General features: G+C 37.7%; 1 protein-coding gene across 1 annotated transcript; it reads right to left on the bottom strand.

Moving 5' to 3' along the window:
- Positions 1-496: 496 nt before the first annotated feature.
- Positions 497-15960, bottom strand: pargl (poly (ADP-ribose) glycohydrolase, like). The gene is made up of 16 exons (XM_085280662.1): positions 15821-15960; positions 13756-14084; positions 12879-12968; positions 9298-9387; positions 9051-9122; positions 8872-8958; positions 7005-7165; positions 6843-6922; positions 6691-6763; positions 6507-6582; positions 6267-6414; positions 4181-4259; positions 3977-4085; positions 2604-2703; positions 1887-2015; positions 497-1066 (listed from the first exon to the last, which is right to left on the bottom strand). The coding sequence occupies exons 2-16, from the start codon at positions 14080-14082 to the stop codon at positions 957-959; spliced, it is 1731 nt and encodes a 576-aa protein (XP_085136788.1). The 5' UTR covers positions 14083-14084; positions 15821-15960; the 3' UTR covers positions 497-956.
- Between the last annotated feature and the right edge of the window lie 1122 nt (positions 15961-17082).

A 17082-nucleotide genomic window follows, 5' to 3' on the forward strand; every position in this document is an offset into this window, starting at 1 on the left:
TGCTCTTCAATATTTCACAAATATATAATTTACAATTTTGCACTTTTTCTTTTATACATGTAATCAAGAAGCTGCAGAGAAGTCAGTCACCATTGTAACCAAAGATCTTCTAAATACTCAAGATCTCCCAATCATGCTCACGAGAAAGCCCCGAATAGAATTTGTAGATTAACCTCATTTTTCTTTTGGACATTTTCTTTATACTTTCACTTCTTTCTAAAGAGTAGAGATAAGAATTCACAATGAGTCACTTTAGAATGCAAGGAGCTGCCTCTTGATCACCGTCATCTTCACCCACCACAACCAGCATACATGGCATACAAGATGGCTCAGGTGCAATTGTAGTCCTGCAGCAACATTAATATGATGTTGCAGGATCAACACAGTCCTATCACATACACCACATGGACAAACAGAGGCAAAAGAATGTAGTGGACATGGAATGGAGTACTCTGAAAAATATATCCCAGTCTTATCGTGCAAATAGTGTTTTATTAAGGTAACTATCCATGTGTATTTTGTGTATTTGTTAACAAATGTATGCAGCATCTCAAATACTGAAAGTTTCTTTCAGTCTAGTATTAAATAAAATTCCACACAAACTGGCAATAAATTGTCATATAAGTAATTTAATGAGATTGCAGAATTACAAGAAATTTCAAGAATTATGTCTTCAGAATGTTTTCTGACCACAACTCCTGGTGTATGGCAGTGACCTCAAATGTAAATTTTAGCATAAAGCAGATTAGACCACTGTGCTAACTCTCAAAGCACACACCCAAATTATGCTATTTGGATGTTTATTTTGTTCCTGGCTGCTACTGTATAGTTAATTATCATGTAAACAAAGCACTTCAAAATAGTTGTCTTCTCAAAATGATTAAGTAGCTCAGTATTTTCTTCTGTTATAAAAACTACCCTCCAAGATTTTAGTGCAAATGTGGATACAGACTCCTTTACAGATGACTCTTGGAGTTTCTGTTTTTTTCGATGAAGTCAAACAGATCCACATGTGAATCACAGTGCTTGGCAGACCTAAAGTCACGCAGAAGTTTGTACAGTGTCCCTGTCAAAAAGGAATAAAAAGGTATATTAGAAAAAATAAAGAAACACCACTTTTTACAGCCAAATTCTGAAAAGTTATATCTTAAAAAATTGGCATTCAGCTCTAAATAATTAAAGAACACAACATAGTTTCATTCTGATTATAGGGGTGTGGTTCTGGGAGAGGTAGAACAGAGGGCTCTAGGGACATGGGCATTATTAGAAGAAGCTGGTTTTCTTTACCTAGCAACCAAATGTAACAGGTCAGTAAAGCCAACATGTGGCAGGCGTGTGGCCTCTGGCTCTGCTGCAATGGGAGGGGGGGGGGGTTGTTACGGTAAGCTCACAGGGTGGTGCCGGGAGGTCGGAGGGCACAGGTGACCCCTTTTAGTTTCTGGAGTCAGGAAGGAGCGGTGTGTGGTGTGGGAAGTAGCTAGAAAGCTGCTGTGACCAACAATCGAAAACTGTATGGGTCCTAATCACTTCACCTGACAGTAACAAAATACTATGTGCTTACTGTCAATGCAGAAAGTGAAGGCATTAAGGCAAGGCATTCAGACACAAGTGTGATCATCCTTTGAACTTTACGAAAAAAAATTGAATCCTTCAAATAAAAATCACTGTCCAGGCTGTTAAAGGCATTCAAGAAGTAAGTAAAGGTCTCCATTTCCCTTATATTAAAGGCCCAGGTTTTTAGAAATGCCGCTTTCAGTCAGACACCAGCTAACCCTTTAAAGAAATTATTAGGTGTTCAGTAAATTAGCTGGAAAATATACAAGCTTTAAAGTAATGCGATGTTAGAAACTGGAGAAAAGAAAACTGCATGTCTTGGGAACACTCACCTACTGTAATCCCTTCTGCGAACATCAACTCATATATGCGCTGTAGGCGTTGCTTCAGATTTTCATCCCCAAAGGTGAAGAAAGCCAAACCCCTCTTAGCCTTTGCTGCTGCCATCAGCTGGATCAGAGCTGCACATGAACAGATAAGAACTTACATACATTTATTTCATGTTGCACTGTGACAGACTTTCCTAAATCCTAACCCTTCAACTGTTGTGATTCAGTGCTATATAAATTAACCTGAAGTGAACTGAATTGTCCTGTTTTCTGTCTCGACCAATAAGACATGATTACTCTGTTTGCTAAATATATCCTCTTAATCTGTGTATGGTAAGTGTATTTCTGTCTGACAACAGGGTAATAAAGATGTGGTGAGACCCTGTATAAATAGATTTCCTCTGGTTCTGTGAATTCCTCATTACACTGCTGTATGGACTAAATTCTTTCTTGTAAGAATAAAACTCTACAGCAGCTGACTTTTTTTTTTTTAAATTTAATACACCATTAATTTCCACAACAAATGTTGCACTCAGTTTGTTCTTAACCATTTGTTTGGTTTGTAGAAATAGGTCACATTTATACATTTAATCAGCTGGCTTTCTTTGATGTCAGAAACTCCAAATCAAAGTGTAATCCTGCATATATGATCAAGCATATCACTTTAGTCCTTACACTAAATTCAGAGACCTTTGCACTAATGAATATAAAGAAGTTCACCTTTGAGTTGTGGGTCTCCATTAAAGGCGCCACAGCCCCATTTTCCCGTAGCGATATCTGGGTTTTCATGCCCATCGTACCCTTTAAATCCACAGTAAGCCTTCAAAGATACATGAGATTAATTCATTTTAGATTGCAGTCATACATTATAAGCATGGGTTTACTTTTAAGTAGCATTATAAGCTTTACTATAACTTTTAAGCAAGCAATACAAATATGTCACAGATGAAAAGTAAAATACAAGTATGAAAATATTAAATAATTAAATTTGTATGTATACATGCCCAGTCAGAGGGTTTGGACAAACCCACTCATTTATTTATTTTTTTTAATTTGTTTTTTTGTTGTTTTGTTTTATAATCATGAGATTAGGTTTTCAGTTCTTTGTAGAATTGCATTCATGTCTCATTTCCTGTGTACAATACAGCATGGTTACACACAAAAAGTTGTGTGTAACACAAAAGTCTTGTTAAGGCACAGTTATTCACTTATTCACATAGTTTTTCCCAATTGCTGTTACGGCCCTGGCCTGGGGAGCTGATTTGGACTAAGCACACAATCTTGCCACCATGCACACTGCAGCAACTCTGCTTTGTTGTGAAATTTCCTCACAAGTTGAATTCTGCTCACATGCTCTTCTAACTAATATCCAACCTGTGGGACATAGGCACTGGTAACATTTAACATCGACGTTTTTATTTCTAGCTTTAAACTCTTGATGCTGTTTGACATTCTCGTCACCTACACAACACTATTCACATTAAAGCGCTCATAAAAGACACTTAAAGCAAGACACGTGCTTCAATACCTAGGAGGAAGGGCATCTGGTGTAAAAAAAAAAGATCTGCCAAATCAGTTGAAATAGCTTTCAGCTAGTTGAAAGGTTGAAGATGAAGTTGAAAATTATTTACTTCAGAGAATTAGTTCATTAAAATTACCTCCCCCCCCCCCTAGAAACTACCACCCAGCAAATTAGAGTATAAAACCACATTAGCAATTTGTAGGAGATTGCCTGAATCAGACTTTCATAGTGGAACTACCACAAATCAGGGACGCCTATAAGAAGAGAACTGCTCGGACCAAGACAAAAATTTAGACATTTAGCTATTTATTTAACCATGGACTTTGGTTTGGTGTGTCCAAACGTGAGACTTTTGTGTCCATCCACCAAGAGAATGTAATGGTGATGGATCTCTTGTGTCAGTGATGGAGTTCTGCAAAATAGGATCAAGGCATCACTATCTGCCAGTCGTAACCCAGCTGAAATGGTTTGAGATTATCCAATCCTACATTGGGTAGTAAACAGTGTAGTATATGCTTCCACGTGTGTGTAAATGGAATACACATAATAAATAACACATAATAAACTTCACCTTGTTCAGTTCTCGGGTAATATGTCTCATTCTGTACTGATCCACGCTGTGTCTGAAGTTCATAGCATCAATGGCCAGGATCTTTGTCTTACGCCGAGCCCATTCATCCCTAAAAATTGGATCAAAATGCATCAGAAAACTCAATAAAAAGTTCTAAAAAAAACCAAAAGTTCTAAAGGCAAATAATGAATGACCCCCTCAGACCTTTCAGACTGATCTTCATAAGGACCTGCCCACTCAAAGGAGTCTCCAAAACCTGAATAGGAGCTGAACTGCTGTGAGCCTGAGAAACAGACAACAAAAGTTGTACATTAATACAAATATTGATGCATATTCATTTTTAGTGAATAGATTTATCATGAATTTCTGTACTATATTCATTTTCCCCATTTTTAATTTCCTAGAGCTATTTATCTTAGCATTATCTTTGTATTCGAGTGGAGGCACTTCCAATGTTTCTGTGTGTTTTTTATGTGTAATATCTTTACGTATGTTGGTAAACAGACTTCAGTGAACAGGGTTTACAAGTTGTTATATTTAAAATTGAAAAATTACTTGTTTTCAACTATCTTTATAACTCTGTGTTATTATACTTACATTATAACCAATCCGGTCCTTTTTGTCCACTTAAAATATGTTTACAGAACTATCGTTATATTTGTTGCAATTTCCACTGTCCTCTTGGCCAGATTACTCTTAAAAAAACATTTTAATGTCAATGAGATTTTTTTTAACTGGATAAGTAAAACATATATAAAAGTCACTGCCAAAAACTGATTGCGGCTTCTACCTTGTCACAGGAATGTTGTTTGTGGCTCAAGATGATTTGATATCATTTATGAAGCATACATTTGACATATGCTTCACATATTATACACCAGCAAGTTATTTATAGCGTTTTAAATCAGTTTTTGGCAAATACCGAAAAGAAGTTATTGGCAGACAGTCACTTTTTGGACACAACATCAGCATCTCACACATTCTGAAGCTGCAGGTTTCGTCACTTAGACCAAAATTGACTGAAACAGCAGAAGAAAATCAAAACTACACTTCACTTCCACCACAGCTGCATTATTCACTTGCTTATTACGCACCAGTCTACCGCTGTGTACAGTGCTGCTGGTTTTTGTTGTTGTTGGGGTTTTTTGTTTTTTTTTTTCAAAATTGACCTCCGACAAGAAAACATTTTTGATCTTCTACAGAATATTTTTTAAGTTATAAAAAGCCAGGCCAGGAAAATTTCCTTCATGTTTTTCTGTGTTTTATCCTCAGTTACTTTGACACAACAAGCTGTGATGCTTATACCTTTGAAGTCTCATGATTGTAGCTGAAGAAGTAGAGCAGGTCATCTGCTGATTGGAAAGTTTGTGGTTCAATCCCTGGCTCCCCCAGTCTGCATGCCAAATATCCTTGGGTAAGATACTAACCCCAATGCTCCAAAGCATCCATCAGAGTATGAATGTGTGCTGGTGTGAACGAGTGAATGTAGCATGTTGTATAAAGTACTTTGAGTGCTCGAGGAGTAGAAAAGTGCTATAGGAATCAGTCCTTTCCATGTATCTAACCAATATCTCATTTAAAAACATGAGGACTTACAGGTAAGCTTTAAATTTCTAGTTTATCAAATACCACTGAGCAGAACTTTAATTTAAATATGACCTCTCTTCCTCCTCTCCTGTCCTGTCTTTCTCAACTTTCTCCATCTCTGAATGAGAGAAAAGGTATCTAATATCCAAAGAAAAACTTTCAAACACGTTCACGAATCCTGGAGAAATGCTGTTACTAAGACTAATTGGAACAAGATAGAAAGAGATGAGGGATGGCTCGAGACTCTTGCACAGTATTTTGATTGTTGATTAATCTGTCATTTTGCCTCCCAACACAGAGCTATGCTGCAATGCTATGATTTATTTGGTAACATGGTCCTAACTGAATTAGATTCTTTTTGTTGTTTTTTGATGATTATTTTAATTTCAAAATTGAAATATAACATATAATTGTTAATTTTATTTTCTTTATCCATCCTTACTATTTTTTGTCTTAAATTCATGTTATAGTTGATTTTTTTAAAATAACCATTTATGTTTTCTGACATATGAGTGTGTCATTCACTTATTAAAATAGCTATGAATTTAAAAAAGAAATCTTTATAGTAGAAAAGATGGAACCAGTTGTTATTTGATATTTTGGCTTCAAAAATTAACTTAATTAATCATTTTAATCATTCAGGCAATTTTTGTATGAAATCAGCCTAATTTTTGTGAGATGATTAATCCATTTATGAACAAACCTGTAATGATCAGACACTCATTGTCTTCAAGTTTCTCTGTGAAGAGGCGAGCTACAATCAGTTCTGGATTTATAACGAACAGGATCTCCTCCTGCAACAGACCAGAGCCCAGCACACCTCCACCTATCAAGCTGTTAGCGAAGTCTACCTGCACATAGACATACATAGACACACAAATAACCAAATCCCAAACAAAAAATATGAAACTGTAAATCATTATTCATGTGGGACAGTTCTTACCTGAAGCATGCCTTTACCTTCAAGCTCAATCTGACCTTCTGAGGTGATATGAAGTTTAGACAGATTCGCCTTACAGCTATCACATGAACAACAACATGATTTAGAGAAACTCAAGGTAGTAAATCAAGGTGGTAACACAGCTGCTGCTTTACCACAGCAGATCTATCAATCTATCAGTTATTACCTTTCCCATGTGGGCATGTCCGTGTAGCTGAGGCACTCCCTCTCAAATGTCACCAGTCCTTTAGGTCGGGTACCTGCAATGACATTGCTAAACACCAATGGACTCTTACTGAGATGTCTCACAAACGGGCAGAATGGGAGGATTCAACTTACTTTCATCTGTAACTTCTTTAAAATAATGCATGATGGCCCTCAACTTTTCTATCTTCCTCCTTGACAAGTTTCCAAATAGACTGTGTGGAGAATGATTATTAACAATTAACATACATTAGGCACACAAAATGAGAGACTACAGTGAAGGGATTTTTTTTCAACCTGTTGAAGTTGATGCTGGGGTAACCAGAGTACTCTGCGTTGGGACTGGAGGTGTTACGGTGAGGGAAGGTGCAAAAAAAAGCATTGGCAAGTAGGCAGGATATCTGAACCTGAGACATTGTGATGGCTGCACTCTGTCCCTTTCGTAGAAGCGGGATAGCCTGAGAACATGGAAACGCATTTTGTCAGTCAGATTATTTATTTTCAGGAGAACTTAATTTTAGTTTTCTCATCGAAAACTATTCGTTTTAGAATACAAATGTCCCTAATAATTAATAATTGTTTCAAGTTAATTGGCATTAATTTGTCCAAAGGTGTCATGGTACTGAGTTAATTATATGAAGTGCTCTGCAGACCCACATATACATAACAGCTTAGTGTAACATTATAACGTTAACAACTAGCACCAACCAGGAATGCTGTCTACTTTTGTTCATATTTATGTTCATTTTGATCATCATGCATACAACAAAAAGGCGTTAAAAGTAAACTTTTTTAAACCTTTTCACAGTAAGCTTTGCTGTTCTTCCCTGTTGTTTTAGACAATCAGCAGTCTACCTACTTACAGTATAGGATGAAAAGGTTCCTATTTTTACTGGAACCTTTTTGCCTTGAGGTGGCTGCTATTGTGATTTGGCACTATGTAAATAAAACTGAATTGAACTGTTATTTTGCAGAACTGCGCACAAATGTGTCTGTAGTCTCTGTGTTGTCTCACAGTCCCTATATTAAGAGACTTTACACCCAGAGACTTCGCAAACCAGTGGACTACAGCCTACTTTTATATCTATTTTTGGAGTTGAAAAAATAAGTACCTTTCAGATACTGAAAACATAAATGTGTCGGCTTTAGGTCTAAATAAGCATCCTGATCACAATCTAATTAAAGTCACCAAGGCATTCTTAATAGGTTATGTATCAGTGCCGCACGATTAGATATATTTTAATATCAGTCGCAATTTTGGCTTCCTACAACAGATGAATATGATTGAATGATACTGTAAATTTCTGAGGGGCCAGTGGAATACAAACCAAAAGCAAATCAAACACTGACCACACGCCTGCATGTTCTAATCACACACATGACAATCACAGTTGACTTTAGTTTGCTTCTCGGAGATGTGCTGAATGAGCACCTTACTGATCTTCAAATGAATGAACTTAAATGTAAAGGCGAAAGTAATGTCCTAATGACTTTGTGTTAAGATTTTGCACATTTTAAAATTTTATGTATTCTTTGAATTTTTCTCCAAAAGAGGGACTGAATTCAGGTGAACAAGGAGGAGCATTTTTATTTTAATCCAATAATTTGTACATTTGCAGGAATGCAGCAAAGCATTAATGTTGTATTGTTTAAATGACAGCACACCAAAAAGATTTTTGTCAATAAAATCAATGAATAATGATGATAACTTGAAGACTAGATGTAAGTGCAGGAGGCACAAAACAAGAGATGTTTATAGATAGATGCTTTTTAACCGCTTCCACCAACACCAGGTGCTTATTTCTTCATTCCTTTTCAGCATATTGTCATTCATGTAGTCTGAGAAGAAACTAGGGTCCGACACCGTTTGCGCCCTAAGAAATATATTCGATTTCTGTTTAATTTAAAGAACTTTCCTTTTAGTGACATTTCAAGATAGTGACTCAGTATTTGGGGCTACTTCAAAGAGACTTGGAGCATTTTCAACTGTTCAAGTTTCAATTTTACAATTTTTGGCAATTCATTGCTTATATGAAAATGCTATTCTCTTGATTTTAAGTTATAAGTTTTTTGGAGGGTTTTGTATTTCTTCGATTTTCCAAGAAGATAATTTATTTCAATAGTCAACACAATATTACTTGTAGAAGATAACTGGAAATGATACCTTATTCACAAAGCTAGGGAGCTTCAAGGCCAATGCAGCAATCTTTGGAAACAGTGTCTTGTAGTAGTTTTCTGTATCATGGGTATTCTGAAAAGAAAATATGTTCATTGCTTATTATCGCTCATTTAAATAGTCAAGTCACAAAACTAATAATTCAATTACCAAATGTGGGCATTCACCTGATACAATGTGTGGAGGGCATCAAATGACCACTGATCTTTATATTTGGGGTTATACTTGATGATAGCTTCCTGATGAGAGAAGTTTTAAGACCACCTAATATGCTTATATAACAGTCATAGAAATTCACATTAAGCATGGTCAAAGAATAGCACCCGTTTAACTTTTCATGTGTCCTTGGGAACAAATTTCACATCATCAGTGTAAAAATGAACAATGATTCAATGTCCACTCTTGCCAACATACCTCTACATCTTTGACACTGGCTGTTTTCTTACTGGCCAGAGATTTCAGCTTTTTGGATATCACATCCCACCTTGACTTCTGATGTGCTACCTGAAATGACAATTACATTTATGTGCTCTGTTCCATTTGAGACAACATATAAAATCTGTATTACTTTTATATAAGCCTAAATGAAATACAATTAAAACACATTTAAAATGTGCTTCATGTTAGTCTCTGTCAGTGGGGGAAAATTTGTAAAACTAGCACACAACTGGAGACTGTGAGTCATAGTCCTGGGCTCCCAGCTTTTTGTGTTTTCAACTAATGGTACTTAACATTTAAGTATGAGTTATTGACTTAGTCCAATTTTTGGTTATGGTTTTACGTTTTGTGGTTTTCCGATTGCTCACTGAGGTTAAGATGCCTCAGTTTTTAGTCCTATCTTTCAAAATACAATTCAATTTCATTTATATAGCGCCAAATGGGGCACAATTTGGGGCAGGGATAGCTCAGTAGGTAGAGTGGTGGCCCCATGATTGGCAGGTTGGGGGTTTGAATCCACTGAATGGCCACCCTGAGGTACCCCTAAGCAAGGTACCGTCCCCGGGCACCCAGTGGCTGCCCACTGCTTCACTGAGTGAATGGGTTAAATGCAGAGAGGAATTTCCCCACAGGGATCAATGAAGTATACATTATTATTAAATCATCACAATAGTTGCCTCATTCTGCTTTATGTTGTAAGATAAAGACTTTACAATTGCAAAGAGAAACCCAACAAAGATATGACCCCTGTGAGCAAGCACTTGGGAAAGTAAAAATTCCCTTTTAACAGGAAGAAACATCTGGCAGAACCAGGGTCAGGGAGGGCAGCCTTCTGCCGCAACCGTGTGGGGTTAAGGGAAGGGAGATGGGGCAAAAAACACAAGTGAAGAGAGCATATTGAGAAGATGGGAACAAGTACTTTGAGAAGCTGATGAATGCAGAATGCAGTGGTGGATAGAAGGGGACAGTTAGTGAATTCGGTGGAGCACTGTGAATGAAGTAAATAGAAAAAAAATGGAATCAAAGGGATATGAAAAGATTATAAAAGATTATTTAAAAAAAGAAAAATAAGGAAACAAGCAGAGGACAAGGACCACATGATCTGTCAGCCCCAGATGAGAAATTCACTGCAATAAAAAATTAAAAATCCAGACTTTCCAGGATCCATGGGATAGTGCCAAGAACTTATACTGTGAGTGATGACATCCAGCAATGGTAAATGGTCTGCATTTGTAAAGCGCTTTACTAGTCCCTAAGGACCCCAAAGCGCTTTACACATCCAGTCATCCACCCATTCACACACTGGTGATGGTAGGGCTGTTCGATATAACGATATATATCGGATGACGATATAAAAACATCTATCGTTTCATTTTACACTATCATTTGTTTTGTGGTGTCGCAAAATAAACTGTTTACGGCAATATTTTTCATTGTTTTGATGGTCACTGTAGTTGCTACGTTAATTTCTTAAAGTTCTCTCTTTCTCTTATATTTTATATAACCACACTATGGACGGAAAAGCGCCTGTTTTTATGCTTTGTGGTTAGCAACAACGACGGTAACACCATCGCCTGTCCGCTCGTTTATTTTCCACATAAACCTTTCACAATAAAGCTTAAAATCCTGTTGAGACTTTTCAAAATAAACTGAATGATGTGAAACAGCAGATTATTTACAGATGAGAATTAAAAAAGAGCTGCCAGGTGCTACAACAATTAACCTTAGACTCAAACGTTAGAACAGGCTTTTCCCGCAGCACGCCGTGTAATAAATAACACAAAGAAAACGGTGGCTGTTACAACTTATGTCTAAAAATGTATCGTTTCATGCATCGGTTAAAACACTCGACTCCAGCTACATGACGCGCAGCTGGAAACACTTCCCACAAGACGAGCTGCCCGAGATTCACAGAAAATGTTATATTTTTGTGATTTATATCGTTATCGGACGATAGAATTCTTATATCGGGATATGAGATTTTGGTCATATCGCACAGCCCTAGGTGATGGCAAGCTACACTGCAGCCACAGGCACTCCGGGGAGCACTGACAGAGGCGAGGCTGCCGAATACTGGCGCCACCGGGCCCTCTGACCACCACCAGTAGGCAACAGGTGAACTGTCTTGCCCAAGGACACAACGACCAAGACTGTCCAAGCCGGGGCTTGAACCGGCAACGTTCCGATTACAAGGCAAACTGCCAACTCTTGAGCCACGATCGCCCAATAGCTGCAATCACCCGATGACAGAATGACAGAACTCATTTTTAATGAACCATTTGAAAGATATTTAAGATGAGATAAGAGATAATGGAATATGTTTAAATTAACAGGACGCAGAGATATACATGTTGTACTGCTGTCCACCTTGCTGAGGACACAGCTGTCTCTAAAAATGAAACTGTTGATTTACCAGTCGAGCTAGGTCCCTCTCCTCACTTGTGGGCATAAACTGTGAGTAGTGACCGAAAGAATGAGATCATGGATACTAGCGACTAGTGACAGTTATTTTAATACATATATTTCAGTACCCTGTGGCTTGCTCATTAGTTTGAATTACTACTGTGTGAACAACATGCACGTCACTGTACATCAACACCAACTTCTTGCAGTCTGCTTTTCTCCAGCTACCTAGATAATACACCTCTTGCAACCTACCCAAAGCAATTCTTAGCCTCCAGTGGCTCTTGAATGCCTAAAAACCTGTATAACATGTCTCGCAGGTTTGAAAAACCTCTGACAGTGAACTTATCTCTGTGCCTGTCCTGCTAGACCTCAGTGCTGCATTCGATACTGCTGACCGTAATATTTTATTACAGCGATTAGAGCATGCTGTTGGTATTAACTTTTTCAGTGATGCTGAAAAACGTCATACATATATTACTTCTGGCCTGGACTGCTGTAATTCATTAGTATCATGTCACAAAAACTCCCTGAACAGCCCTTAGTTGCTCCAAAATGCTGCAGCAAGAGTACTGACAGGGACTAGAAAGAGAGAGCATATTTCTCCTATACTAGCTTCTCTTCATCTTCTCTTCTTCCCTGTTAATCCAGCATTGAATTTAAAACCCTTCTCCTAACATGCAAGGTCTTGAATAATCAGGTTCCATCTTATCTTAAAGAACTTATAGTACTGTATCACCCCATTAGAGTGCATCGCTTTCAGACAGCTGATCAACTTGGCTCCTAAAATATCAGAAAGTAGAATGGGAGGCAGAGCCTTGAATCTTTCAGGCCCCTCCTCTGTGGAGCCAGCTTCCAGTTTGGATCTCTACTTTTAAGATTAGGCTTAAATGGGCTTGCTGTGTGGCAGGAGGAGCAGGATCCAAATGTAAAACTCTTCTTGTAAAACACATCTGCTCATAGTCTTGAATCACAGGCTTGTGTCTTAAATTGACTTAATATTGCTATTAATGGCAGTTTAATTTTCTGAGGTCTTTATTTCTTTTAGTCACTTTGAGTTCTGGTTTGTGACAGCCACTAAACTTTACTTGGTTACTTACTTATTTCTCCTGAATAATAAGTGAATCCTTTTGCAATGAGGAAGCCATACTTGCCTGTGAACAAGGCATCTTCACAAAGTCGCTGTGCCATAGATCTCTCCCTTTCTGAGATACAAATATCCGTTGAGAGTTGAAAGTATCCACCTGAAAGATAAAAAGTATAATTTCAAGAACACAACCAATACCTCTTTTCCAATAAATCATCCAATGGTTCTCCATGGTTCTTTGACCATGGGGACTCTGTCTGGAGCCTCCCTCTTCCTTATGCAGGGATGGGCATGCAGTTATCATCATGACATCTGGCCTCAGGTCTTCACTGCTCTTGAGGGGCTGTGGACAGTGGGTCTCCTGGGCCTTTCTCTGTCTGCCTCTGACTTCCAGAGGACATTGTTGCAGTTTCTCATCAATTATGTTTCATGACTAACACACATGCAGAGACACTCATGGTCTCATACAAACAACATAGCAAGATTTGATTTTTGTGTATCAGTTTTTTTAACGTTTTGTTACGCAGGCAGTAGTTGGTGACCAATTGTGATTTTTCCTTTATTTCTATGTTTTTGTCTTTGCATCCTTTGTTCTCTTTATGGTAAATGGACTAGTTCTTATAAAGAATTCAAAGCGCTTTATACAACATACATCACTCACACAAACACTTTTTTCTATCTGGCATTCATGTATATTTATTCTTTACCTGCATTAGAGAGCAACTTGGGGTTATTGTTGTGATATGCAGACTGGAGGAGCCAGGGATCAAACTACCAACCTTCCAATTTGTAGATAACCTTCTCTACCTCCTGAGTTAAAGTTTTCCAGTATCACTTTGCCTTTGTCTTTGCAAATTTGTACCTGCCCACCTATCAGCTCTGGCACTGTAAAACTACATCAATACTAATAGGAATTAATAAATAAATAAATAACTTGGTCTTACATCTATGAGGACTGTGTGTCTCTTGTCGAATCTTAGGGGACCCAGCTTCATGTCTCCATGTTGAAGTCGCCTCATATCCTTCAGCTGACAGCAAGATGAAGTCCGTTCCTTCTGTTGAAGGAACTCAGGACACTCTGCTTGTCCGTCTTTTACATTCTCTGCACTGCAAATTCTTGAAGAGGATGGCAAGAAGCTGTCTTGATTTGTGCTATCATTGCTGTGCTGTTCTTTTTCATGCTTTTCTTTCTCCTTTTGAGGATTTTGCTGTTTATCATGCTGGAGGGCTTCTTTCATCTGAGAGCTGTCATTGTGTTTCTGGCTCTTCATGTCTGGGATATTTAAAGACAAGACATGACATCAGGATATCAAGAAGAACTTTTGTTTTAACTCCAGGACTGAAGAAAAAAAAGATCCCGGATAAGTACTTTGAAGAAACAGGCAACCAAATACTTGTCCAACACCTAGTTGGTAAAATCACAAACCCTACAGTCTACAAGACACGATTAGACACACTATCATGTCCCGATTTAAAGAAAGAAACACAGTAAAAAAGAAAGACAGAAGAAAAAAAAATTACTAGAAATTTGTGTGCAGATTAGTCTTTAGGTTCAATGAAACACTAAACCATCCATCCATCCATTGGCTGGCCCGTGTGGCCAGTAGGAGTCCTTGGTGTTAAGGTTTGTGTACAGTATCAGTGTATTTAAAATACTGGCGTACGGAGACTTTGAAATCGTAATATGATCATAGAATTGTTTGAATGTTTTGTTAGGTAAGGACTTAGGCTAAAGATCACATGTCAGCTGTCCGACAGTCAGCATAGAAAAAAGCATGGACAGACTATGTGGGAAGATTGCACTCTAGACTGCAAAGCAATAATCTTCAAAATGGTAGAGATTATATATTGGTGAAACCAATAATCCCATGTTCTTCAGTCTAAGTAACAATACTACAATGAAATTACATATAGCCAGACATAGGTTTATCTAAGTGTTAATATTCTACAAGGCCTGTAGTGAAAATGCCAATATTCATAGAAAAACTTTGAAAGACTGTCAAAGCCTGGAGATCTGTTGCTCAAGACCAATTAAAAAAAAAAATACAAGAAAGCCTTGGTCCTCAGAAGCAAAATATTGTAATGCTCTAATCATTAAAAATTTTCTCTTTGAGTAATCACTTGGGTTCTGTGGCTGGGAACCCCTGCAAACTGCACATTGCTTACTGAAGGACAGGTTGAATTTCTAATAAGGATTTATATATATATACATATAAATTCGAATGAATTTTATTCCAAGTAAATATCATTGTTTTAAAGTGTCTTGATGCATTCTCAATCATCCAGGAAAGTAAATCTCCAAAAGCTGATTCTGTTCATCTCTACGTAGCGTTTTGTCCAGATGAACAGAATCAGCTTTTGGAGATTGTTTTAAAGTATCAGGTTGCTTGATCGTCCGTCCTTGTCCTCTGCACACTTGACCAGATCTATTTAACAAAAGGTGCAGGCAGTAGTACCCCTCTTTCTGCGGCACTGTTCAAAATAATGCATACTGTTGCAACATGCCTTGTGCTATTGTGCAGACTAACTCTGTGTGCTTAGGGAGGCCAAATACAGCGATTACTCTTTCCATGAGAAGGTAGTTGGGCTAGTTTGTTTCCAAACTGCTACAACGCTGGAAAAGTGTGGATAATAGAAACGGAAACGCTCTTGATCTCACGCGATTGGCTCCGAACTAATGATCTCATGTTCACTTTTTAAACTACGTATCCTCATAAATCATAATTCACACTCACAATTTAGCAGAAAGAAGTTCAGAATGAAACAATTTAACACTAAGAAAACCCCAGGGCTGCCTGGAGGGGGACATTAGGAAGCAGCTTAAGAACCTGTGTATGTAGTTTTACGGTAAGTATTGTCATTTAAAGTCAAGACTGTGAGGATATTGGTTGCAGTCTGTAAAAAACAGTGTTTAAAAGCAAAACTAGCGACGTTCAAATCATATAGGCTACAAGACGAATATGCGAGGGTTAAAGGCTGAAGTCCTGTCATTACACACGGAACACTCACCTTTCAACGCAGACTTCTCCGAAGGTGTTCACATTTAATGTATTTTAACTGCAATGTTAACTGTTGGCTTTATGGGTTTAAAAACAGTCGTCACCAAACCAGACACGCTCAGCGTATGTGCCTTTTAGTTCACTTTCACTTTGACACGAAAACGAAAGTAAGGTTCAGGGAGCAGCTATTGGTTAAACTGCTACTACTTTCATTACTCAAGAAACGGCCGATGGGATTTCCGGCTCTTTTTAGAGAACCGGCACTTTCGGCTCGACTCACTAAAAAGATCCGAATCTTTCGGCTGCGACTGACTCTTCAGGTTGTTTTGTTGCTTTAAACTTTTTAGCTGTAGTGTACATTGCAGTGAGAGTCCATGGTTTTTGATTATAGCAGATGATGTAGGAGTACCAGGACAGGGACAGACTGTTAAGAATGTATAGAAGTATGAGGACAGAGAGACACTGTTAAAAAGTTATGAGCTGTCTTGATGCAGAGAAAGTGGAGTTTGTCATCCGGGAGCTGTTGCCAAGATTGAACGATGCTCTGGCTCTGTGGTCAAGTTCAGACATAGGCTTTAAGCAACCATGAGCCACTGATAAGCGTGATAGATTAATAAGCATGTATAAAGTGGACTTGTTAAACAGTTCTGATAGGAGAAGGTCAATGAGCACGCAATAAAGTGGATTTGTTAGGGACAATTTACCATCAGCCTTGATAAAGTTTAACTTATTTTGTATTGAAAGACAGACTTTAAAGAAGATTCTTATTTGAAACTGGTGATAAAATCCAGGTCAGATACAGTTACATACAAGCATACAGTACACACTACTGCTCAAAGGTCAGAGGTCAGCTAGAAAAGACCCTGATTTTAATAGAAAATTGGCTTTAATGTAACATCACATGAAGTTTATCAGTAATGTTTCACAGCTTTAATCAAATCATTCATCATCCATAAGTTGTGATGGAAAAGCGTGCAAGAGCCCATTTTTAGAGACAATCATTCCTGTGTTATAATGCTCATTGAAGTTTATCAGGTCAGACGACCAACAGATGATAAGAAATATAATCTTACTAATTTATTAGAGTTGAAAAGTACTTTGCTAAGCAAAATTCAATGAGGTTAGGCTGGAGATTGAGACGTTAACATAAAAGGTTCAGTTGGTGATGCATGAAAGAAAATAATTTTCTTCTAAAAATCTATTGGAGAATTCTGATTGTAAGAAATGAAAAATATTCAAAGAGTGAAACTGTTTCACACAGTAGAAATTTGT

The sequence above is a fragment of the Mchenga conophoros genome, linkage group LG7 (assembly GCF_057382185.1).
Source record: "Mchenga conophoros isolate Kocher_MC1m ecotype Shallow Benthic linkage group LG7, M_conophoros_male_GT1.1, whole genome shotgun sequence".
In the NCBI taxonomy this organism is placed as follows: Eukaryota; Metazoa; Chordata; class Actinopteri; order Cichliformes; family Cichlidae; genus Mchenga; species Mchenga conophoros.

Excerpts from the sequence above, each read along its gene's own strand:
- pargl (XM_085280662.1), bottom strand. The coding sequence starts at position 14,082 with ATGAAGAGCCAGAAACACAATGACAGCTCTCAGATGAAAGAAGCCCTC. Across the intron at positions 9,123-9,297 it reads CCAGTGTCAAAGATGTAGAG|GAAGCTATCATCAAGTATAA; the intron begins GTATGTTGGCAA and ends TTCTCTCATCAG. Across the intron at positions 6,583-6,690 it reads GACATGCCCACATGGGAAAG|CTGTAAGGCGAATCTGTCTA; the intron begins GTAATAACTGAT and ends TTCATGTGATAG.